General features: G+C 32.4%; 2 protein-coding genes and 1 pseudogene across 3 annotated transcripts; 2 read left to right on the plus strand and 1 right to left on the minus strand.

The window, feature by feature from the left end:
• Positions 1–2,980: 2,980 nt before the first annotated feature.
• LOC146940493 (uncharacterized) lies at positions 2,981–13,064 on the plus strand. Its single transcript, XM_085754192.1, has 10 exons — positions 2,981–3,321; positions 4,083–4,184; positions 4,319–4,491; positions 5,090–5,309; positions 5,537–5,647; positions 9,928–10,029; positions 10,171–10,370; positions 10,486–10,705; positions 10,869–10,985; positions 11,130–13,064. The coding sequence occupies exons 1-10, from the start codon at positions 3,102–3,104 to the stop codon at positions 11,384–11,386; spliced, it is 1,722 nt and encodes a 573-aa protein (XP_085610318.1). The 5' UTR covers positions 2,981–3,101; the 3' UTR covers positions 11,387–13,064.
• On the minus strand, positions 11,543–12,339 carry LOC146940494 (uncharacterized; annotated as a pseudogene). Its single transcript, XR_015032036.1, has one exon. The product of XR_015032036.1 is annotated as an uncharacterized LOC146940494 (transcript).
• Positions 13,065–18,785: 5,721 nt separating the features above from the next.
• LOC146940495 (uncharacterized) lies at positions 18,786–25,459 on the plus strand. The gene is made up of 10 exons (XM_085754190.1): positions 18,786–19,021; positions 19,781–19,882; positions 20,025–20,194; positions 20,688–20,907; positions 21,139–21,249; positions 23,488–23,589; positions 23,723–23,964; positions 24,249–24,468; positions 24,698–24,808; positions 24,943–25,459. The coding sequence occupies exons 1-10, from the start codon at positions 18,802–18,804 to the stop codon at positions 25,275–25,277; spliced, it is 1,833 nt and encodes a 610-aa protein (XP_085610316.1). The 5' UTR covers positions 18,786–18,801; the 3' UTR covers positions 25,278–25,459.
• Positions 25,460–26,528: the final 1,069 nt, after the last annotated feature.

The raw sequence follows: 26,528 nt of genomic DNA on the forward strand, positions 1-26,528 counted from the left end.
AAAATATATATTTTTTTAATTTTGTAGGGGAAATAAAAATCAGTAAAAATAAGATAAGATTACAATGCCAACTAGCGGGGCATCTTTTTTATATTTGTGGGTGTAGAAGCTTTTTTTTTTTTTTTATGTAGAATTCTAATGGGATATGAAAAATGTTTTAATTGCTATTACCATTTGGGATTTCATCATTAAATTCATACCGTGTTGGCAATGGTTCAAATTGGCCCATCCACATGAGTCTCTTCTCGAAATCGAATAAATATATATCGATATGAGGTTGGTGTAATCGGTATAGTTTTAATTGCGTAAACATCGATATGGACATCAAAAACAACCTGAACAATAATACAATAACACCTTAACAATTTGAAAATGATATACTTTTGTATATTTAAGGTATCGTGTCGTGGCAGTGTCGGAATACTGACTCACACGTATTCGATTTTGGTACACGCTTAATTCAATATGTGACACGGGCTGCTGTGTAAACAAAAGGTAAACTTACCCGTGCGTCCGCGCACGGGTCACACACTAGTGAGACTACAAAGTCATCTATCTATGTGAGAGGACGTGCTCTAGTTGGAAAACTGAATGCTATATATTTTGAATAATGTTTTGATATTAGAGTTTGTCCTTTGTTCTCGCACATGATGCTTTTTTTGATGTAGGTATGCATTTTACAGTATGTAATAGGCATATGAATAAGCTGTTCAGTTGTCTATTTTGTTTATCAGTTTTTCTGGTATGTTTTGTTGGATAACTGGGGGGATTTGGAGTAATGCTATTCTGATGCTCAAAATCTCAGAAAGCTGCTCCCTTGCAGCCTATAAGCAAAGGAGCTGTCCATTTTTGAGTTGCTTTAGACAGATACTTAACTTCCATATATTACACTCTTAATTTAGCCTAAAATCTGAGACAAATTTTCTCAATCATAATAGTTGTTTGGAATGGAATTACAATAGAATAGAAGTTTTCCAAGATCATGTTCTTTTAATTGTTCTGAATGGAAAATGTACTACAGCTACAAGTATGCAAAACCTATAGGACATTGCTTGTCTCTGTTTTAAAAGAAAAAGAAAAGAAAAAGAAAAAAAACTAAACTCTCCAATCGATTAGAAACAATCTTTACGGTTTTCTAGCTCAACTGAGAACAAAAAATTTAGAGTTGAAATTTGTTAGGGTCATTCTTAACATTTGCATACACGTTAGGTATACATTGTTGTATAGTTTTTGGTATCATGTTATATGATTGCAAAGCTCAGTTTTGTGAGAAAAACATAATTTTTACTCCCTCCGTTTCAAAATTAGTGTCGCTTTAACAAAAAAAATTAATTTCAAAATGAATGTCACTTTCAGTTTTCAATGCAATAATAATTTTTTCTTTTCAATTGTACCCTTCAATTAATACTATGGTTGCACTACTTCCAAAGTATTATTTTTTCTTTAATAAAAAACAAATCAATAGTTGATTAGGATAATTTGGTAAAATTACTATGACATTTGACTACTTTATTCCATTCCTTAATCTGTGTGCAATTGGCTAAAGCAACACTCATTTTGAAACGGAGGGAGTATTGTTTTAGTTTTTTGCTGAATTTTAAGTAAGCTACGTGGGATATCCAATAAAATTGAAATGATTCAGAGATGTAAGGTGTGTTAGGACTTAGGACGGTGGAGTGTAGAAAAGAAAAACGGTAAAAGAAAGCCATTCAAAAAAAAAAAAACGGTAAAAGAAAGTAAATAAGCAACATAAAAAGTATACTACTGACGGAGTTGATTACCATACAAAAAACATATTTTTATCATATCAATAGTGTTTTTTTTTTAATCATACATGTTTATTGTTTAAATGTGTTTTGTTATTGTCTGCTAAAGAAGGCTATAGGGAAAGAAAAAAAACGATGTGCATTGGCAATAACAAATAAAAATTAGAAAAATAACAAAAAGTAATAATAATGGACACATACGGTGAGCCTTTTTACTTGTCGTAGAATAGAATGTGATTTGAGTTCAAGTCTAAAATTCTCTAGTTGTTAGATTATACTAAAAAAACCAACAAACACAAAAAGTTGACACTGTGTAGAAACTCGCATAAAAATACATTTAAATTCAAGGGTTGATTTGTTTGAAAGAGATAATAAATTAAAGATTTTGTTAACCTGTGTTATAAGTGCACGTATTAAAAAATTCAAAAGTAGCAATATTGCATTGGAAAACATAATATCTTTAACTATTAAGATATATTTTTATATTAAATTCCTTAACATATACCCGTACATGTTAGTATTTGCCATAAATTAATAATTTGTGGTGTTTGATGCAATTTTGTGTCAAAATAACATTTTTAAATACTAAATACCAAGGTTTGTGGTTCTCTTTAGATTTGCAAGAGTATGCTTAGCTATAAATTTGTTTCTTTTTTTAAAAGAGAATGAAAATGATAATTACAAGTTATAACAAAATCATTTAAAGAAAAACAAGTTATAGCAAAATTTCTAACCAACGTTATAAAATCAATCCAAAATAGTCAAAAAGAAATGTATATTTTCACAGAGAATAATCTCCATTTTGAGCATAGGATCAAATTTACTTTTTGGAGTATCTCCAACTTTGTATCCATTTTAGTGAAGGCAAGAACACAGTTAGTTTGATAGACACCAACCATTCTTCCTTTCTCTTTAACAATTTGTTCCAACAAACAATAACATTACTTCTCTAACACTCAATTCCAATTTCCACCTATATCATAGGATATCAAAATGTATCATACTTATTCTCAAAACGAATGTTTCTTATAAAAAATGCTATAAACAAAAAGACAAAATACACAAAATACCAAATTAGGCTTCAAAATATACCACATGGCTTACACAAAGCATGCAACTCTATATCACGTAATTTTAACCACATATCTACTACATTATATAACGGTGACAAAATATGTGATACTTCATTATTCAAATTACATACAAGAGTTTTTGTAAGTATAGTTGACATTGGTTTTACTTTTCATTTTCATAAATGGTTCACGTTATATCTTCTTCAAATTAATCTCATATTGTTCATGCAGTAGCTATAGTAGGAAGGAGTGAAAGTGAAAAATGTTCAAGACCAAGTTGCAGCAGCTATGCCACCAGAGACGGTGGAGTTTACCGAAATACACTGCCACAAATGACGGTCCACAACACAAGCCAAGCTTTAATGCCTCTGTTCATGTCAATGGTGTCACCTTTAATTCTTCTGATGCTTTCAATTCCTCCAAAGAAGCTCAAAACCAAGCTGCTATGAAAGCTTTCCGCAACTTTACTTCTCCTCTATCAGGTACTCTTTCTCAATTTTTTTAATCTTTCCTTGGAGATGATGATGATGATGATCTTGTAGTTGAGACTTTTGGTATTTCAAATAAGTTTTTCTGTTTGAGTTCTTAGATTGTTTACTTATGAGTTATAAGCATAGGTGATTGGGACTCAACACTGTTATATCATTTATTATTAGCTTTTTTATGAGATTATGGTTAAGAGTGATCATTTTATTCAGTTATTATGAGAAGAGTTTTTAGAATTTGCAAACTGTTTGATCATAAGAGTGAAATGATTCTCTGATGGTATTAAAGGGTTAATGTTGTTTCATAATAGACTACGTAGAATCCTGTTATGGAATTGGAATTAAGCATACTTTTCTGTATTTTAGAATCACATTTTTAGAAAGTCTTCTTGTGTGTTTGATTCCACTTTTGAACGAGGCAAATCGATTCTAGACGAGTAGAATTGATTCTAATTTGAAGCTAGAATTTTGCACTTTTGCCTCTTCTACGATTGAGTTTTGGCATTGAATTTGTTGTTCAAACCACTTTTATATGAATGTTTCTAAACATAAATCACTTAACATTTAATTCAACTTTAGTCGGAATCAATTCATTCAAAATCAATTTTTGTCACCGTAGGACCAAAACACTCTTGCATATTTTCCCTTTTACTCTTCTGCCTAGCAATGACTAGGACAAGGAAAACAATATGATTATAGGAACTAGTAGGTTACATACAATGTTACTCTAATGTTTGTGGTTCATGATTTCCATCTAGGCTTTTCAACACCAACAGATGAATATGGTTCAAAAGAGAAAGTTGAAGCTACCAAACTTCAAGAGAGTCCACTTCCTGCACAATCTCCAGTCATTATAACAGGTAAACAATTTCTTTCACTTTATTCACTAATGTGTTTGCAAATATATAAATATTTTTGTTATTATTATTCATATAATTACTTTCCTTTTCTATTTCAACATTATCTAACAAGAATAATCAACTTACTCTTCCAGATACGAATCGTTTGAGCAAAAAACATCTGCAAAACTATGCTCGAAAGAACAATCTTGATCCACCTGTTTTTACAATCAAAACTGAGAGGCTTCACTATAAAGCTGCTGTTGTTATTGATGAGAAATCATTTGAAAGCCCTACATTTTGCAACTCTATAAAAGAGGCAGAACAGGCTGCTGCAAAAATTGCTTTGAGGGAATTGCCGATTTCAGTTGACTTGTTTAAGAAGGTAAGTGTCCTTGAAATTTCTTATGTGATTCCAAATTGACATTTTATGATCATTAAATTGATAACTAGATATTGGATGTTAGATAACATATTTCTGAGCTAAGGTTGGGAAAAATCGTAGTTGAGTTACAAAATACATTTAGATGTTAATAGATAATAACCCAATTTATCAGTAATAGAATATCTACTTAAACTTGTGAGGTTGTTTAGCAGAGCTTATGGAAACAACATATGACATGTCCATAAGTTTTTTTCAGCTTATTTTGATTAGCTTGCTAGGATAGCTTCTGGAAATAGCTTATAACTTATATGAAAATAGTTGACTTTATATAGTTTTTACCATATAAATAGATTATACATAAGCACTTATATGCTAAGCAACTATGCAACAAGCGCTTAATTAAGTTGTTTATCAAAACAGGGTCTAAAATTATATCAATGTGTTTGAAGGTCAAACTTATTCAACTTTACTTGTATGATCGTGCTCTATCTACATTAAAAATAGTTTTAGTTGAATTTTGATTTTTATCCAATTAATTCAGGATGAATCTTGTCCATCCAAGAGTTTACTACTAGAATTAACTCAGAGAGAAGGTTATTCCAGACCCACGTATACAACTATAGAGTCTGGTTCTCTTCATATGCGAACTTATTACTCAACTGTGGAAGTAGAGGGCTTGAAATTTCATGGAAAGGCATCTAGATCCAAAAAACAGGCAGATATTGATGCTGCAAAGATTGCTTACATTGCCTTAAAAGAGTGTAAGTTCATTCACTTGATTTTTCTTTCATTCATAAGAATAATAAACAACTTTAGCCTCTATTATATCGTCGATATAATCATATGCTTCCGTGTCGGTACCGAACACAAAATATGCCTGAAATCTCGAGTGTCATTATTATATATATGCAGCATACAGCTGAATGTTTATATAGGCAGAATATCCATGAAAATGATTAAGCTTTGATAATATTATTGTCTTGCACAGGTGGACTGGATATGTATGCGGCTTTTTCTTCCTCTAACAAAGAAAATCAAGCAGTACAATCAACTCTTGAACCAGAGGTTGTTAAACACAAGCAGATCCTCAACTCTGAAGGTTTGTTTCTTCATCTTCAGCCAATAGTATATATTACTTATCAATAAATTTTTTGAATCATTGTGAAACTATTTCGCCTTTTTCAAAGTTGTAATACACTGATCATTGAGGACGTTAATGACATTGTGTTTATTCCTACAGATAAACGTTTGGATCAGGAGAAATTACCTACTGATGATGTCAAAGTTAACAATGACATGCACTGTGAATCTTTACCAATTCCCCCTAACAAAAAAATGAAGATGAGCAACATGAGCTCTTCATCTTTACCCAAATCATCTCCACTTTCACATACTGAACTTCCTTCTACAATTCCTGACTCCAACATGGCAATGACTTACAACACAAGTAATTACCTACTTTGCGACAGGTTCAATGTGTACACAAGTTTTCCAGATTTTGTATTCCCTGAGGACATCACAGTTCTGCCTATCGATGAGGATAAGTGGGTTGCAGCATGCTTGGAATTTCCAAATGACGAAGACTTCTGATTCTTGTGAAAAAGTTTCATATATTACTTTGCTTTCAAGTTTCAATTTTTAGAAAACATGAAATTATATGTATGTTGCTACTTGAATTCAAGTAAAACTTTAGATGGCTTATTTAGATGTTGTGCGTGTTCGTATTTAATTTCGGGAAAGACAAAAATGGTTCTAGTATCAAAAAGATAGAATTGATTTTTATATTTTGGATATTTTCATTTTTTAAAAATGTGTTACCATTGCTGCTATCAAGAACAATAGCTAATGTGAACTGTGAAATGCTGTTATATGACAAAAATGAAAACAATGATATAATCTTTTCTTATTTCTCACAAGGTCAGATAATCGTAAATACTTTCAATACTACTTTTTGATAAAACCTGTATGCATGCTTGGCATTTACATGGACATCATTTTTTGGGTTTTGAGATATGGAGAAAGGAAATTCAAACTAGGTGTTGATGAGAAGAAATTTAATTTAACAAGCGCGCCTTTAAGGAACACTGCAGTTACATTTCCATATGGTTGGACTGCATTAAGGTTTAAGGCAGATAATCCTGGTGTTTGGGCGTTTCATTGTCACATTGAACCACATTTGCATCTGGGAATGGGTGTTATTTTTGCTGAAGGTGTTCATAAAATTGGGAAAATACAGACAGAAGCTCTTACTTGTGGCGCTCCAGCGAAGATGTTCCTAAACAACACCCGCTATTGAGACTAGTTACGCATGCCAAACCTTGATTCCGAAGAGTTTTTTTTATTTCTTATCTTTATAAGTTATCACTTTATTGAATATGATTTGAATTAATGTTTAGAACTCTCTAGTTGTCAAGTTATACTACTTTTTACCAAATTCTATTGTAAATTTAATTTATGTTGGTGGTATAATCCAGTCCACTAGTTTAAAAAGGATAGAAAATCAATCCAAAACAGTAAAACATAAAAGCATATTTGCAGATAAATAGTAATCTCCCATTTTGATTATGGGTCAAATTTCCTTTTTGGAGTGTCTCTAGCCATCTTTGTTTCCATTTTGGTTAAGGCAAGGACAAAGACAGCATTGTCTGCAACCTTCCTGCAGCCTACTAGTCTAAGATAACTGCTCCTGCAGCATGCACATGTAATGAACTGTCTCGTACCAGTACAAACCAAGAAATGAAAAAAGCCAGAAAACAACATTCAGATTTCAGAATCAATCAAACAGTCAATGATTGACTTCTTAACATTATTATAATGATTAGTTATAACAAGAAGCATCAGAATTTATAAAGAGACAAAGTAGAAGAAAAAAAGAGCAAACAAACCAAACTTAAAACAAGTGATGTGATATTAAAACAGGTGAAATAAACAAGGTGTCAAAATATATCATACATGCTCTTAAAATGCTATAAACTAGAAAACAAAAATACACAAAACACCAAAATAGTCTTCAAGATTGACCAGACCACATGGCTTACACAACACTATCCTCATGGTTAGGAACTGACTATTTTTTCATGTCCCTTCTCTCCTTCACGCCCAATGCATTTCTCTGCATGCAACCGTTTATTATCATGTACTACTAATATTCACATGGTTAATAATATTAATTTGGCTTATTTGATTCATTGGTCCCCTAAATAATTTCAAGTTTTCATTTTGATCCCACAATTAATAAAACGTACCTTTTGGTCCCTCATTTTTTCCTCCGTTTGCCAAATAAATCCCGACCGTTAAGTTTAACCTCAAATGTATGTGGTCCACCATAGATCTCATTAACTTAAACCGTTTGATTTTATTTTTTAAAAGATAACCAATGGATTAGAGAGGTCTATTTTATCTTACCAAATACCACCAACACCTAATTTTTTTTCTTCTTCTTCATCTTCTACCTTTTCATCCAGTAAACCAAAACGTTGCCCCGTCACATTTGCAGAACTCAAATACATGAAATTGGTACCCTTATCCTTCCTTCCCTTAATGAATACAACTGCTACTTCATCACATTCATCCAAATCCCCGTCACATTCATCCAAACTCAGCAACAAAAAATTCATAACAAATTTATTCAATCAAATCCATTTTCAACATGAAGAAAACATAAACAAATGAAAGGTTAAACAAATTAATTTCTTTCCAACATAAAACCCCATAAAAATTAATGCCTTTGCTGATTGTATATTCTCCGTTTTTAGTCCTATCCATCGTCGTTGTAACCACCGTAACATTCTTCACTTTCAACGCCACCGAAAACTATAAAACCGTAAAACCGATTTCGCTGATTTTGCGATCTGAAGAAGTTGTTGAACAGGGAGATCTAAGTCGAAATTACATGTGCAACAATCCCTTATAACAGAGAAATCGGGTAAGGAAGAAGGAAAAGGATTTTTCAGAAGAGAATTGGACGGAGTTTGTTTCTTCGGCGCCAGAGAGAAACATTTGTTCTTGTTGTGTGGTTTGTGATCAGATAGCGAGAACGAAATCAAAGGAGAAGAATTCGTGTGTGTTAATTCAGAAAACGTTGTGTATGATTTTTGTTATGGGTTTGTGTTAATTTAGGATTTTGTTGATTTTTTGGATTTGTTAGGGTTTGTTTGAAGTAATGAAATTGTGGTTGAACTGTTGATGTGAATAATGTCCGTTAGAAGAAGAGATTGAAGTTGGGTTTTGGATTAGGAAGAAGAAGAAAGGTGGAAGTTTTGGGTTTTGGATTGGGAAGAAGATGAAGATGAAAGATGGAAGTTCAGTTTTGGATATGAAGAAGAAAGGGGTAAATCGGTAATTACACGTGCTGTTTTTTAAGATAAATCTAACGGCTCTTTTATGATAAATAGATCAAATGGTTAAAATTAAAAAAATTAGTAAGGTCTACGATGGACCACTTTTACGGTTGGTCCACCATAGACATTTGGAGTTAAAATTAACAGTCTGGGATTTATTTGGCAAACGGAGAAAAAAATGAGGGACCAAAATGTACGTTTTATTAATTGTGGGACCAAAATGAAAACTTGAAATTATTTGAGGGACCATTGGATCAAATAAGCCTATTAATTTCAATGTCATTTTAATCATGTATATATACTACAGTATATGTGTAACTGGGACAAAAGAATACTTCACCTTATAAACATGTGAATGTGATACTGATACCTCAGTATTTAAATTTTACACTCTACTTTCTGTAAGGATTGTTAAATTATAAGTGATAGTATCAATAGTAGGAGTATAAGTGAAAATGCACAAGTCCAAACTGCAGGAGCTATGTCACCGGAGACGGTGGAGTTTGCCTAAGTATTCTGCCATTCATGTTGATGGTCCACCACACAATCCAAGCTTTAAGGGCTCTGTTTTTGTGAATGGCCTTACCTTTACTTCTTCTGATACCTTCAATTCCTCCGGAGAAGCTCAAAACCAAGCTGCTATGAAAGCTTTCCGCAACTTCACTTCTCCTCTATCAAGTACCCTACTTCTTTCTCTTTCTGTAGTTGAGACTTTTGCTATCTTGAAATGAGTTTTCTGTTTGAGTTCTCTTTGATTGTTTGCTAATCAGTTATGATTGTGACTTGTGAGCTTCATATGATAGAAATTATGATAAGTTTTTACTGAATTTACAAACTGTTTCTGTCTAATTACACATAAATTTCTGTATTTTAGAATCATATTTTTCATATCACTTTGTTAGAAAGTTTTCTTGTATATTTTCCCTGTAACACAATTCTGCCTAGTTGACTGAAGGATAAAGAAAACAATATGATAATAGGAACTAGAAGGTCACATACAATTTTACTCTAATGTTTGTGGTTCATGATGTCCATTTAGGTTCTTCAAAACCAATAAATGAGTATGGTTCAAAAGAGGAAGTTAAAGCTGGCAAACCTCGGGAGAGTCCAGTTCCACAACAATCTCCAGTTATTAAAAGTGGTAAACAATTTCTTTCCCTTTACTGACTAATATGTTTGCAAATCTTTGATACTTTTGCTACTACTATTCAAGTGATTATTACTTTACTTTTCTATTTCAACATCAATATATCTAACAACAATAATCAACTCATTCCTCCAGATATGGATCATCACAACTATGCTCGAAAGAACGATCTTGATCCACCTGTGTTTACAATTAAACCTGAGGGGCCACCTCATGACATTCGTTATAAGCCTACTGTTGTTGTTGATGGGAAATCATTTGAAAGCCCTACATCTTTCAACACTATAAAAGAGGCAGAGCAGGCTGCTGCAAAATTTCTTGACATGTTTCAGAAGGTAAATAAACTGTGTTTGAAGTTGTCGAACTTATTCAAGTTTACTTTTATGTTTGTGTTTTATCCGCATTAAAAATAGTTATAATTGAATTTTGATCTGTATCCTACATATCCAGGATGAATCTTGTCCATCCAAGAATCTACTTCAGGAATTATCAGAGAGAGAAGGATTTTCCAAACCAACATATAAAACCACACAAATTGGTCCTCCTCATATGCCAACTTTTTTCTCAACTGTGGAGGTAGAGGGCATCGGATTTCATGGAAAGGCATCTAAATCCGAAACCGAGGCAGAAGAAGATGCTGCAAAGATTGCTTACATCACCTTAAAAGAGTGTAAGTTCATTCACTTGGTTCGGCATTCATGTTTAAGAATAACTTTGAGGGAGAATTTCGATATAACCAAACAAGTTTGGCCACTACTATATGTCGAAAAGAAGACACACCTTCAATTTGAAATGTTTGTGATTATGCTTATTAATATTTATGTCATGCACAGGTGGACATCATACATATGCTGACTTATCTTCCTCGATTGGAGAAAAACAAGCAGTAAAATCAACTCATGAATCACACATTGTTAAATCTAAACAGAAACTCAAACCTGTCCCTGAAGGTATGTAAATTTCTTCATCTTCATCCAATAACATATCTTACTAATTATCAATCACTTTTTTAAACCATCGTGAAACTAGTTTACTTTTTTCAAAGGTGTAATATGCTGACCATTGAACATGTTTATGACATTGTGTTCTAACAGATGAACTTTTGGATGACGAGATATTACCTACTGATTTCCAAGTTAACAATGGCAAACAAAATGAATCTTTGCTACTTCCCCCTAACAAAAAAATGAAGATCAGCAAGGAAAAGACTCCCAATGCAAACAGTTACATGCTTGGTAACAAGCTTAAGGTGTATACAAGTTTTCCAGATATTGTGTTCCCTGAGGGGATTACAGTTGTGCCGATTGGTGAAGATAAATGGATTGCAGTGAGCCTTGAATTTCCAAAATGACTAGGATTTTTTATTCTTGTGAGAAGTTTCATATATGACTTTTCTTTCAAGTATTCGAAAACATGATGTTAAATGTATGTTGCTACTTGACTTCAAGTTTAGATGGCTGATTTGGATGTTTTGCATGTTTGAATTCAATTTCGAGCAAGATAGAAATGATTCCCAATTCAGCAACATTTTATTTATTTATTTTTGCAATTTAATAACAGGTATAATACCTGCTACTTTCTAACAACAACATCATAGTTAGAACACAAATGTAACATCTCAAAAAACATTATTTCATCAGAATCAACAAAACAAGCTAAAAGCCACAAACAAAACCCCATAAAGAAAAAACTACCTGGTAGCATTACTCCTACCAATCCTCATGTTACTCCAGGGAAACTTGGCAGCAGAACCATCAGCCCGGTTTGAACCGGGTCGCTCAAACCTTCCCCGGCTCGAACCAGAACTCTCGAACCGATTTGAACCAGAACGGTCAAACCCTCCCCTATAATACCCATTTTGGGGCTTAAACCCACGAGGGTCCTTATTCTCATCAAGCCAATGACTCTTCCCCGGCGCTTCCTCAACAATACTAGCCGCCATAGCCTGTTTATTCAAACTCTTCCTATCCTCTTCAATCTCTCGAATTGGAAAAAGATTCGGGTTAATCAAAAGCGGGGTTTTTAGGGTTACAAAAGCCTTTTTGTAATCAGGTTTTGCAATCACTATTCCACCACGTTTCTTCTTCTTTCCGTCATGTTCAATGTTCGAACCTTTTCAACCTCGAATCCATAGAGGGATTCCAGAACGCGCTTGATTTCGATCTTGGAAGCTGATGGGATGGTTTTAAGAGCGATTTCATGGATGTCAGTGAAGGTGCTTGGTAGGAGAAGCTTGATTGGTAGGTTTGCGAAGTACACCACTCTTCTTCCTAATCTGCTTCCATGGTTCTCTTCTCTGCAACTTTTTTATTTCACCAAACACATGACAATTTTTAAAAGCCTTTTTCAGCTTATTTTCATAACTTCTCTAATATAGCTTATAAAAACAACTTGCAGCATATACAAAAAAAACAATTTAACTTTATTTTATCCTTTTCTATAGAAATGACTTATGTGAGCTTATACATAAGCTCTTATCATGATAAGAGCTTGTGCTATAAGCTGCAAATAAGCTGTTTATCCAAACAGCCCATGATGAAGCATAAATAATCAATCACCCATACAAATCTATATTTTTCATGTTAAGAGCAAGTAATGTTAATAAACCAACACTCGAAAAAACCATTGCACGTTACTTTAAACTTCAAAATTTGCTTCGAATCATACATGAGAGCAATGTATGAACTGAACAAATAAATCTGAAGCATTAAAGTTTAAATTTTCAACAAACAAAGCCAAAAAAATAAAATAATAACACCAAATGAAATTACATAATTTTGAAAAAGAAATTCACTGCGATTAGGGAAAAATTGACAGTGATTTTTCCCAAACCATACAGTAACAGTCTCAGAAATGAGGTGAAAATTAAGAAGTTAAAGTGAAGAATAAGAAGAAGAAATACTCACAGAAACGGAAAGAGTGACCGGAATACGAATTGGTGAAAGAAGAGAAGAAAAGAGAGGGAAAACGAAAACCTAATTAGGGACCAAAACGGTACCGTTTTGCCTCTGCTAAATTACTTGTATTTCAATTTGCCTTCTAATTTAACGCCCAAATTATGGAAACTCTATCATATACCCCCTTAAATTAGACATCATACTCCCACATAGCATATCAAATAATCATTTTATACCATTAACATGTTTGCAATCTAAACATCACTCAAACTAATAAACCATTAGAATCCTAATTTTGTCTCAAAAATTGCCAGGGTAAGTTTTTTTTGTGTGCAGAGTTGGAACCTCAAACCTTGTATATATTATGTATGAGCTAAACGGACATTGTCATGGTAAACGGACATTGTCATGGTAAACGGACCATTGGAAAGAATCCAACATCATACAAAGCATTACTTTAAATACCGGCCGCGTAAAAGAATTTATGATGTCATCTTATGAAAATTGATCGTCAATGTAAATTTTTTTTTTTTTACAATTGTAAAATTAGTTTAAACGTGAATATTACTTTTTTTCTCAAAATTTTATAGATTTAATTGGTATTTGAATAACCCCTTAAAAACTAGTTAGGATCCTCTCTTAGTGTCCTCTCCATTTCTTCTATTTTGAGAGATAAAGACACATAGAAATTTTAAAAATATATAAATAATTAATAGTGGTGAGACCCAATATCTACTTTTTATGTATTTATCTCTCACCAAATAACATTCTTTGTTTATTTTAAACAAATGAAGATGATCTTCACTCAAACTGAGTTAGGATCTTTACTTAAAAACTATGCTCGGCTAATTACATGGGTAGTGCTTGAGTCTCCCTTATTAAAGGGATCATGGGACTCACATTGGACTATGAGTTTCCTCCTTCGTAGTGTGGTCCATTACCACGGTTTTTGGCGTGCATCTCCACTATGAATGCACTTTTTCCCTCATTACTCTTTGCACTTAGTGGTGCTACATAGAAAACGATGGATTTTGTGCATAATTGTTCAAACCCATTAAGATCTAACTCAATCCGGGTTTATTCACCCCATGTACTCAATTAATGGTCTTGAGAAAGAACTATATTCGCTCGCTCGATATATTGTTTGTGTCATTTGAATAGAGAAGTATAGTTTACTGCAATATAAAAGTGCAAAATATCTATAGCTATAATTTTAATCAAAATCAAAATTTCATTAAAATTATTATTCGTAATTTATATGCATCAGTGCAATAAAAAGGTAAGATATGAGTTTGGAGAGACTTTTTCACTTTCAATTATACCATTAAATAAACACTACAAGAAAAACGTGAATTAGAGACGGATTTTAGGGAGGGACAAAATTATGTAACTAATTGTGACGGATTTAGAACATCCCTCACAAAAATTGAATTGTCAATCATTAGTGAGGGAATGGTTTAAGCATCCCTCACAAAATACCCCTCGTAAAATATCCCTCACTAAATCCCTAAGAAAATTGATGAGTTAAACATTTGTTTCGACATTTGATACGAAACTGATCCTTCTCTAATGACTCCCTCGCTAAAACCATCACTAATGTCAATTACATAGTTGGTGAGGAAATTAACTCGTCACAAACAATTATTGATATTAATGAGAAAACTGAATTATTCCCCCAATTGTTTCACGTTTTGGCTTTCCCTCCTCTTATGCTAAAACATTCCCCCTCTTTTTTCACAAACCCTAAAATAAAAAAATTTCCCCCAAAATATTCCTACAAAATCAGAACCCACATAGCATATGAACTCTAAAATGCACAAATCATATGAACTCCAACTTATGAACTCCAAACAGCATCTAGAACGTATGAACTCCTCAAACAACTTCCAGTTCGCATGAATCCTCTAATCTCTCATAAATCCTCAAATCAAACCAAAATCTTCACCGAATCTTCATCGAATCTCTCTCAAATCCTCAAATCGTACCAAAATCGAACCTCAAAAATCTCGGCCACCACCAAAAATTAGATTTTTGGATGGGGTATGCAATTCCCTTGTTTATAAGGATTTTTTTATTGAATTTTTGTTTAAAAAGAGCTTATGGAAACAACTTCATTAAACACTTATTGTAAAAGTGCTTATGTCCTCGTGAGCTTAGCTCAGTTGGTAGGGACAATGCATAATATATGCAAGGTCCGGGGTTCAAACCCCGACTACCACAAAAAAAATAGTAAAAGTGCTTATGTTCTCGTGAGCTTAACTCAGTTGGTAGGGACAATGCATAATATATGCAAGGTCCGGGGTTCAAACCCCGACCACCACCAAAAAAAATAGTAAAAGTGCTTATGTGGTTAAGCTATTTCTATATTAAAATGATATATTGTTGGTATCATTAAAAAAAGACGTTATATTATAGTTGCTATATTGTTGGTGACTTCAAAAGGTAAGCATAGTTAGTTACAATATGACAGTGCAAACTATATATACCTATAACTTTAATCAAAACTAGTGTATTTACCCGACGTTGTCCATGTTAGACATGATATCCGCAAATAAAATTTTGAATGCATGCTATCTGCAAATAAAATTTACCATGGTCCGGTGTGGTCGAATATATTAATGGGTACACATAAATAGAGTAAAATAAATCATATTTTAATTATCTGTAAATTAATAGATGCACATGTGGATGAAATTAACTGGATTTAGTAAAACTATTAACACGTATATATAGAATAAAATAAACATTTTTTAAGTACTAGGACTCGCATAAATTAGTACCCGTTATTAGATTATTAAAATTATATTATGGTCGTATTACTTAAATAGAAATCTTATCGTTATGAAATAAAATATAACTGGATTTCCTAATTAATCATTTTTGTTTGATTAGTAGTTTGTTTTCAAAGTGACAGTGTGTGGTAAATATGATTTTTTTTGTTACAAAGGATGCAAAAGTGTAAAAATATAGCAAATACAATATAAATTCTTATATTTCGTGTGTAAAATTCTTTTTTTTTTTTGTGGTGACCGGGGTTTGAACCCAGACCTTGCATATATTATGCATTGTCCATACCAACTGAGCTAAGTTGACGAAGACAAATTCTTATCTCTTTAATGACACCAAAAATATAACATCTATATCTATACTATATATAGAAAAAGAATAGAAGATGGTTTTGGGTTGGTTTTCTCACTTTCAATTATTATACCCTTAAACAAATTCGACTATAAAAATGCTATTTTGTAGATGTTATTGAAAAAAAAAATTATATTATATTTGTTATATTCTTGATATCATTGAGAATGATTAATGTAGTTTGTTACAATATAAAAGTGTAAAATATCTATTATCTAAATCTACAGTTTTAATCAAAGTCAAAATATTTTTAATCAAGAATATTGTTCAAATTTCCAAAATTTCTTCTACTAAACAGGAAATAATAGGAAATAATGAATTAATTAAAAGAAAAATTAAAACAGATTGAAAACAATCTTGTAACCTCTTTTTCCTAGTCACACGACCATACCATCTTTAATTCCTCTCGCTTAGGAAGGAAGTTAGTGCAGTATTTTTTAGGGCAAGGTAGTAACAATCGGTTCTCTCTTTCTGTCAAAAATAAAAAAGCAATTGGTTCTCTCCCTTAATCTATTAATTCTCTTTACTGATTCTACACATAGTAAAATAGAGAGAGGGGGAGAGAGAGAATTTTGAGGGAGAAACAAGTACAGCATTTAAGAAGTAAGAAGAATCAAGTGAGATTAGAGCTAGAAAACCTAAAGAATTTCATCATCAACAAGTAAGAAATATTCTATCACTTTCATTGTTTTATTCTTCACACTGTTATTATTCATAAAATAAGAAAAATACTCTCTCTTTGGCTTTAGAAACAAAATAGTAACATAGAAGAATAAATGAGAGAATTCTGTTTTTCATATTTAGCATTTTTAATACGAGGTATGTTTATTTAATTGATCAAGAATGAATATACCAACAATGAATTGGTATATTCAATACACCAACAATTTTTACTATGATAAAGGAAATTTTCAATGTACCAACAATGAATTGGTCCAATGATAAAAGACTTAGACTCCTTAAGCATGTGATCAAGGTTTGATTCCAGCTCATGCGTAGGAAAAAATTCTGTTGGATGGGGGAGAGCCCACCTCCCCACTGGTCTATCATAACCATTCTTGTGTTTTAATGAATATTGTTATTTTAGGCTTACATTTATGCTAGGATGTTTTTCTATTTTTGGAAATTTCATATTATATTTAAATTATGGCAAATGTTAACAAATGCCCTAAGGGCACTTGATAAGAGGTTTAAAATGGAAATTTTGTCTTGAAATTTGTGCATTTAACACATTAAAACATCAAAAAGTAACTTTTTCTACATAAAAGTTATCAATTGTTTCTATTTTTTGAATCCTTAACAAGTGCCCTTAAATTATAAAGACTTGACTTTTTGGTACTTACTATATTCAACACCTTTATACCACATAGGGTAAATTTTATCGAGTGATTAAATTTAGTTACAACATCTCAACAAAAAAAAAAAAGTTACAAATCAAAAGGAGTCTTATTTTATCTACAAATTGATTGGGTGGGAGTCGATTGTAAATTTTACCTTAAGTTAGTAAGGAATTAGAAGTCTTGAGTAGGAATTAGAAGTTAGAGGAATTGGATACTAAGTTAGTAAATATTTAATGAGTTTAATTAATATGTTCTGTCGATGTACTGTTATTTACCCAAGTGATTAATGTTATGTTGCCATATTAATTAATGAGTTAATTAATGAATATGACGATCATGTATTTTCATATTCATTAAATGACATGGAAACATGTCATTGGATGCTTGTCTAAATAATTGTACAGTAACGACTAATTACATTCATATTTAGTTTTGAAGGTATAGAGGTAGTGAAACAAAAATCAATATGTGAGAGTTTAAGAACTAATGTTTTGAAAGTAAGGGCATCACTCCACACACTTTCCTACTAGCGGTATGTGTTATATAAATTGTGTTGTGATACTATGTGGTGATTATCTTTGTATTACTGTTTGACGTGATTAGTTACTTTTTTTTAGGTGACATGACTAGTTTTTTTGACCGAATGTTATAGGTGATAATTTCAGTTAGATAAATTGGTGTTATATTATAAAGATTGGTAACTCATGGTTACCAAAGGCTTTAATCTTGTCTCTAAATCAGATGAATTTAGAGTCCATTCAAATAATCAGGATACTCGGCATGGATAAAAATATGTGTATATGTTTGTTATTGGAGATGACTCTCATTTTTGGAAAGATAACCGTCAATCTCTATTTTCTTCTTGGCGGTGACATCGAATAGGACAAATAGATCTAGTAGATGAGGGCAAAATGGTGGTGCGCATTTGGAGGCTTCCAAATACTCTCACACCGATGTTAGCCTGTGTGAAAAAACTTTTTACAAGCATCCAAAATTATGACCAGTTAGGTTCTCTCTTGGGTAGAAAAAGACCAAGAGTCTTGACTTTTGTTAATGCAAGCACTTGCTTATATGCAATCACAATGACTCAAATTTTTGAGGAAGTTAAATAAGGAGAAAAAAAAGTATTTGGTTTAGAGAATATTAGTATGTAAAAGTTGTTGAAACAACACTATCCTTCTAGTTGGTAAGAATTGTCCATGTTTTTCATGACCCTTATCTCCTTCACACATAAAGCATTTCTCTGCATGCAACCGTTTATCATGTAATACTAACATTCAAATGGCTAATCATATTAATTTCACATGGTTCCTCATTATTTAAATGTTCACATTAATTCTTCAAATTAATATTTTCATGTTCCTGTAGTAACTATAGCAGTGTGAGTGAAAATGAACAAGACGAGGCTGCAAGAGCTTTGTCACCAAAGAAAGTGGAGTTTGCCTAAGTACTCTACCGTGAATGTCGATGGTCCACCACACAATCCAAGCTTCAAGGGCTCTGTCTTTGTCAGTGGTTTAACCTTTACTTCTGATGCTTTTCGTTCCTCTAAAGAAGCTCACAACCAAGCTGCTCTGAAAGCTTTGCTCAACTTTTCTTCTCCTTCATCAAGTAAGTACCCTACTTTCCTCTCTTTTCTGGTTTTGCTTTGTTTCTCTAAAAGGATTTTTTTTTTTTTTTAATCTTGCCTTGGAGATGATTATGATCTTGTAGTTGACACTTTCGGTATCTTGAAATTTTTTTTTGAAGAAATTCGGTATCTTGAAATTAGTTTTCTGTTTGAGTTCTTAGATTGTTTACTTATGAGTTAGGAGCTTCATTCATATATAGATTATTATTTTTATTTATATTTGAGTTTTAGTTTTATGGTTGAGTTGAGAGTGATCATTTTATTCAGTTATGTGATTTTTTTTAGAATTTACAAACTATTTGATCGGCAGAGATGATTGTTTCATAACGGAAAAATAGAATCTTGTCATGGAATTAAGCATCATAATGTTATGTATTTTAGAAGAATTTAATTAATATACTCGATTAGTGTACGATTATTTTACATATGCATTCAATGATGTGTTGTCACGTCAATTAATGAATATAAAAACTTATGTGTTTTCATATTCATTAATTGACATGACAACACATCGTTTAATGCATGTGTAAAATAATTGTACATTGACAGAGCATACTAATTAAACTCATTTTAGAATCACATTTTTCAAATCACTTCTGTTTCTTGTATATTTTCCTTTTAGTACTATTATGCCTAGCAGTGACATAAGGATAAGGAAAACAATATGAATATAGGAACTATTAGGTTTCATCAAACACAGGTTACATACACTTTTACTCTAATATGTGTGGTTCATCTAGGCTCTTCAATACCAACAAATGAATATAGATCAGAAGAGAAAGTTGATGCTGCCAAACCTCAAAAGTATCCAGTTCCATCAGAATTTCCACATATTATGAGTGGTAAACATTTCTTTCACTTTAGTCACTAATGTTTTTGCAAATCTTCGATAATTTGGTTACTATTCTTCTTCAAGATATCACTTTTTTTTATCCTTTCTATTTCAACATCTATCTAACAACGTTAATCAACTCATTCGTCCAGATACGGATTGTTTGAGCAAACTTCAGCACCAAAACTATGCTCAAAATAACAATCTTGATTCACCTGTTTTGACAATTGAAGCCGAGGGGCCATCTCACGACGTTCATTATAAGGCTAGTGTTGTTATCGATGCGAAATCATTCGAAAGCACTAAAAAAGAGGAACAGCAGGTAAGATCAGCCCTTGTAATTTTTTATGTAATTCTAAATTAACATTTTTTTTTATATTTTATGATCATCAAGTCGATAACTAGATGTTGGAGGTTATTATATATCAAAATAGAACTTAATCTCATTGACCTATTAGTGTGTTACTCTTTTTATGAGAACCTCTTTTGAAAAAAATAGTGAACTAGACCTTTCAACAGGATTTCATGCATTGTTGGAGTTTCGAGACGCCTAGATCAGCCCTTAAAATTTTAGACCTTTAAAATTTCAGACCTATCATCTTTAAAGTAGGCCGGACTCAGGCCTTGCAATACCTAGCTTAGACTAACATATTATCACCCCCTAACAGTGTCTAGTTCATCATTAATAGACTAAAGTAATAGTATATCAACTTTGTTTGCATGTGTCAAACTTATTCAAGTTTACTTGTATGTTTGTGAATTATCTGAATAAAAAATAGTAAAATTGAATTTTTATTTGTATTCTACTTGCTCAGGAAGAATCTCGTTCATCCAAGAGTTTACTTCAGGAACTAACACAGAAAAAAGGGTTTTCCAAACCAACATATAAAACTACACAGACTGGTTCTCCTCATAAGGCAACTTTTTTCTCAACTGTTGAAGTAGAGGGTGTGGAGTTTCATGGAAATGCATCTAGATCCAAAAAAGAGGCAGAACGTGATGCCGCAAAGATTGCTTACAAGACCATAAAAGATGGTAAATTTATTCACTTGATTTAGCTTTCATGCGTGAGAATCGTTTTGATGGAGAACTTTAATATAACACCATAAGTTTGGCCTCAATTATGACGTCGTTGACACTAGTAATAATTTAAGAAAACGAAAGTGGTTGAATATATATAATTACAGTGTCAAACAGATAATAGACTTTCAATTTGAAGTGTCTATGATTACGATTATGAATTGATAATATTGATGTCTTGCACAGGTGTACTTCATATGTATGCTGCTTTTTCTTCCTCTATCAAAAAAAATCAAGCAGAACAATCAACTCATGAATCAGATATTGTTAAATCCAAACAGAAACTCATCCTTGAAGGTATGTTAATTTCTTCATCTTCAACAAGAAACACATGCTACTCATCAATCACTTTTTTAATCATGTTAATGACATTGCATATATTCTAACAGTTGAACTTTTCTATAAGGAGATGTTACCTACTGATGCAAAGTTAATAATGGCATGCACAATGAATCTTTTCCATTCCCCCTAATAAAAGAATGAAGATGAGGAATAAGGTTCTAAAAGAATAAAAGTTGTTCCTTCAGTTATGCCAACTATCTGGCCGTTTTATATCATTGTTAGAATAGGAGTCTAATTTGTTGGTAGTTTTCTTATATGTAGGATCATTGTACACTTGACAATGTCATGACTTGAATGTGTAATTAAGTGTCCTCTATTAAAGAAAGTTGTAATAAAATATATAAAATTAGAGAAGCTTGGACAAAACTTGTGTACTTCATGTATCACTTTGCTTTTAAGTATTAGAAAACATATGCTAAATCTATGTTGCTGCTATTTGACTTTAAGTGAAACTTTAAATGACAATAATATAATTTCTTTTCCTTATTTTTCACTAGGTCAGATCATCTGAAAATCTTAATTAGTGAGATAGTAAAATTTAAAGTGCAAGTGTACAGATATATCAATACTTTTGAGTTTTATTAGTATACTCTGTTAGTGTACAATTATTTTACACATGCATCCAATCATGTGTTGTCATGTCAATTAATGAATATGACAGCTTATATGTTTTCATATTTATTAATTGACGTGACAACATATCATTCGATGCATGTATACAATTATTTTACACATGCATCCAATCATGTGTTGTCATGTCAATTAATGAATATGACAGCTTATGTGTTTTCATATTTATTAATTGACGTGACAACATATCATTCGATGCATGTGCAAAATAATTGTACACCGATAGAGCATATTAATTAAATTTTTGTTTGATTGTATCCTACACATGTACTCAACATGAGCACCCTATGTCAAATTCATTTCCATCATCCAGCTAACTATACCAAGCTCAAAACCTTTGGTTGCTTATGGTTTCCATGGCTCAAACCCTACACCCACGACAAACTTGAACCTCGATCTGAAGTCTGAACCATGCTTTTTCCTTGACTACACAAAGTGCATATATTCGCTTCAACTTCAAAAATCACAAAACATACGTATCTCGCCATGTCCAATTTGTGGAAAGCATTTTTTTTCATTCTCTTGAAACACACTCCAAGTCTCGAAACCAATACGCCCATTGAAATTGTAACAGACACTTTAACTTCCCGCAAACGTGCAAAATCATACCTCTCTGTAACCTCCATAACCTGAACCACCTTCACGCACAACAGTTGAGCCTCTACCTACACCGGCCTTGCCAAACCCTACCTCTCTGAAACCGTCACAATCTGAACCATCTTCATACTTATTACATGAGAACAAATTACCTACATCTCAATCTGATGCAGACGTTTCTCTCCCAACACCCTTCACTAAGACTCATTCCATAACAACTAGCGGAAAAGCTGGAATTTTTAAACCAAAGAAACTTTTCTCGGTCACCAAATATCTTTTGCCACCTTCTACAGAACCAACATGTGTCACACATGCTCTCCAGCATAGTGAATGGAATCAAGCTATGTCTGATGAATTTATTGCCCTAATGAATAATGGCACATGGTCTCTTGTTCCTCCTCAACCGAATTTCATATATATCATTGGCAATAAATCGGCATTTCGTCTTAAGAGGAACCCTGATGGCTCCATTTCCCAGTACAAATCATGGTTAGTTGCAAAAGGTTTTCATCCAGTATTGATTATAAGAACACATTCAGCCTGTCGTCAAGCCTCAAACAATCAATATGGTGTTATGCATAGCATTGTCCAAGAGGTGGAATCTGATGAAAATGGACGTCAATGATGCCTCATCCTAATTATGTTTCAAGCTTAATGAGTTTCTCTGATACACTCATTTGGGGCTAATTATGATTTCTCCAAATCAAAATCTAATCCTATTTTTATATGAATGTATCCAAACATAAATCATTTTATATTCAACTTTAGTCACAATCAATTCATTCAAAATTAATTTTTTTTACCATAGAAGAACCAAACACGCATGTATTTCTTCCCTTTTACTCTTGTTCCTAGCAATGACTAGAAAAGGAAAACAATATGATTATATGAAGTAGTAGGTTACATCAATTTCACATTTTACATACAATTTCACTCTAATGTGTGTGGTTCATGATGTCCATCTAGGCTCTTCAATACCAACAGATGAATATGGTTCAAAGGCGAAAGTTGAAGATACCAAACCTAAAGAGAGTCCAGTTCCTGCACAATCTCAAGTTATTATAACTAGTAAACAATTTCTTTCACTTTATTCACTAATGTGTTTGCAAATCTTTCAAATTTTTGTTATGATTATTCATGTGATTACTTTCCTTTTCTATTTCAACATTATCTCACAACAATAATCAACGCATTCTAACAGATACAGGTCGTTTGAGCAAAAACCAGCTGCAAAACTATGCTCGAAAGAACAATCTTAATCCACCGGTTTTTACAATTAAAACTGAGGGGCTACCTCATGACCTTCACTATAAAGCTATTGTTGTTATTGATGGACAATCATTTGAAAGCCCAACATTTTTCAACACTATAAGAGAGGCAGAGCAGGCTGCTGCAAAAATTGCTTTAAGGGAATTGCCAATTTCAGTTGACTTGTTTCAGAAGGTAAGTGTCCTTGAACTTTCTTATGTGATTCCAAATTGACATTTTATGATCATTAAATTGATAACTAGATGTTGGATGTTAGATAACATATTTCTGAGCTAATGTTGGCAAAAATAGAAGTTATGTTACAAAAGACATTTAGATGTTAATAATAATAACCTGATTTATTAGTAATAACGCTTAATTAAGTTGTTTATCCAAACAGCGCTTAATTAAGTTAATCATGCCCTATCTGCATTAAAAATAGTTTTTGTTGAATTTTGATTTTTATCTTATTTATTCAGGATGAATCTTGTCCATCCAAGAGTTTACTACTAGAATTAACACAGAGAGAAGGTTATTCGAAACCAACATATACAACTACGGAGTCTGGTTCTCCTCATATGCCAACTTATTACTCAACTGTGGAAGTAGAGGGCTTGAAATTTCATGGAAAGGCATCTAGATCCAAAAAACAGGCAGATATTGATGCTGCAAAGATTGCTTACATTGCCTTAAAAGAGTGTAAGTTCATTCACTTGATTTTGCCTTCATTCAGAAATCACTTACAACTTTGGCCTCTATTATTGCATTGATATAATCATATGTTTCAGTGTCTTGTCGATGCCGACGCCAAATATGCCTGAAATCTAGAGTGTCGTTGTTATATAGATGCAGCATATAGCTGAATGTTTATATAGGCAGAATATTCATGAAAATGATTAAGCTTTGATAATATTATTGTCTTGCACAGGTGGACTTGAAATGTATGCGGCTTTTTCTTCCTCTAACAAAGAAAATCAAGCAGTACAATCAACTCATGAACCAGAGGTTGTTAAACACAAGCAGATCCTCAACTCCGAAGGTTTGTTTCTTCATCTTCATTCAAAAGTATATATTACTTATCAATAACTTTTTTGAATAATTATATGAAACTATTTCACCTTTTTCAAAGTTGTAATATGTTGATTATTGAGGACGTTGTGTTTATTCTAACAGATAAACTTTTGGCTCCGGAGATATTGCCCACGGATGATGTCAAAGTAAACAAAGAATCTTTTCAAATTCCCCCTAACAAAAAAATGAAGATGAGCAACATGAGCTCTTCACCCAAATCATCTCCACTTTCACATACTGAACTTCCTCCTTCTACAATTTCTGACTCAAACATGGCAATGACTTCCGATACAAGTAGTTACTTACTTTGTGACAGATTCAAGGTGTATACAAGTTTTCCAGATATTGTATTCCCTGAGGATATTACAGTTATGCCTATCGACGACGATAAGTGGGTTGCAGCGTGCCTGGAATTTCCAAATGACAAAGACTTTTGATTCTTGTGAAAAAGCTTAGTTTCTGATTTTGCTTTCAAGTATTAGAAAACATGATGTTAAATGTATGTTGCTACTTGACTTCAAGTAAAACTTTAGATGACTTATATGTTGCGCATGTTGGAAATCAATTCGGGAGAGACAAAAATGTTTCTATTAATAAAAAGATAGAATTTATTTTGATATTTTGGATATTTTGATTTTTCAAAAACATGTTACCAATACCATTGCTGCTATCAAGAACAATATCTAATGTGAATTATGAAATGCTGTTATATGACAAAAATAAAAACAATGATATAATATTTTCTTATTTTTCACTAGGTCAGATAATCGTAAATAGCTTAGCTACTATAAAACCTATGAAAATGATAATTACAAGTTAGAACAAAAAATCAAACCAAAATTCGAAAAACAATCCAAAGAAGTAAAAGAGAAAAGCATATTTGCAGATAGAGAGAGTAATGTCTCATTTTGAGTATGGGGTCAAACATCTTTTTTGGAGTGTCTCTATCCAGCTTTGTTTCCATTTTGGTTAAGGCAAGAACTAAGACAGCATTGCCTGCAATCTTCATGCAGACTAATGGTCTAAGATAACTGCTCCTGCCTCCTGCAGCATGCATGTGTATGGTATGGTATAGCACTAGTACAAACCAAGAAGTGAATATAGTTAGAAAACAACATTCAGATATCAGAATCAAATCAAATAGTCATTGATTATTTTCTCAACATCATAATGATTAGTTAACAGGTATTGAACAAAGAACATTCTGATAGACAAAGGAAGGACAGGGAAATAAGATGCTTCATAATTTATAAAAATGGATAAAGTAGAAGAAAAAAGGAGCGAAAATCTGAACTTACAAAATTTGTTGACATATTTCAGCAGGAAAGTCTCGTAATTTCTTACGTGATTCCAAATTGGCATTTTTTTGCATAATTTCTGATCATCAAATCCATGAATAGATGTTGGGGGTTAGATATTAAGATAGAATTAAATCTTATTGACCTATTAGCAGTTTATTTTTTTTATTATGAAAGCACCTTTCGAAAACATTGTGAACTAGGCCTTTAAACCGGCTTTCAGACCTTGTTAAACTTTCAAAAAGCTCAAATCTGCCCTTAAGAAGGGGCCTATGGCAAGTAATATGTCAAATTCAGACCTAACAACTTAAAAGTATGTCAGACTAATTAGGATCACCCTGAGGAAGAATTTTGATATAACAAAACACGTTTTGCCTCTATTATTACGTT

This window comes from Medicago sativa, chromosome 3, assembly GCF_051527215.1.
Source record: "Medicago sativa cultivar Bolivia chromosome 3, Bolivia_mono, whole genome shotgun sequence".
Classification (NCBI taxonomy): domain Eukaryota; kingdom Viridiplantae; phylum Streptophyta; class Magnoliopsida; order Fabales; family Fabaceae; genus Medicago; species Medicago sativa.

Coding starts and splice junctions, on each gene's coding strand:
- LOC146940495 (XM_085754190.1), top strand. CDS start 18,802: ATGAACAAGACGAGGCTGCAAGAGCTTTGTCACCAAAGAAAGTGGAGT. Junction 19,022..19,780: donor CTTTTCTTCTCCTTCATCAA/GTAAGTACCCTA, acceptor TGGTTCATCTAG/GCTCTTCAATACCAACAAAT. Junction 23,590..23,722: donor ATCTCAAGTTATTATAACTA/GTAAACAATTTC, acceptor GCATTCTAACAG/ATACAGGTCGTTTGAGCAAA.
- LOC146940493 (XM_085754192.1), top strand. CDS start 3,102: ATGTTCAAGACCAAGTTGCAGCAGCTATGCCACCAGAGACGGTGGAGT. Junction 4,185..4,318: donor ATCTCCAGTCATTATAACAG/GTAAACAATTTC, acceptor TTACTCTTCCAG/ATACGAATCGTTTGAGCAAA. Junction 4,492..5,089: donor CTATAAAAGAGGCAGAACAG/GCTGCTGCAAAA, acceptor CAATTAATTCAG/GATGAATCTTGTCCATCCAA.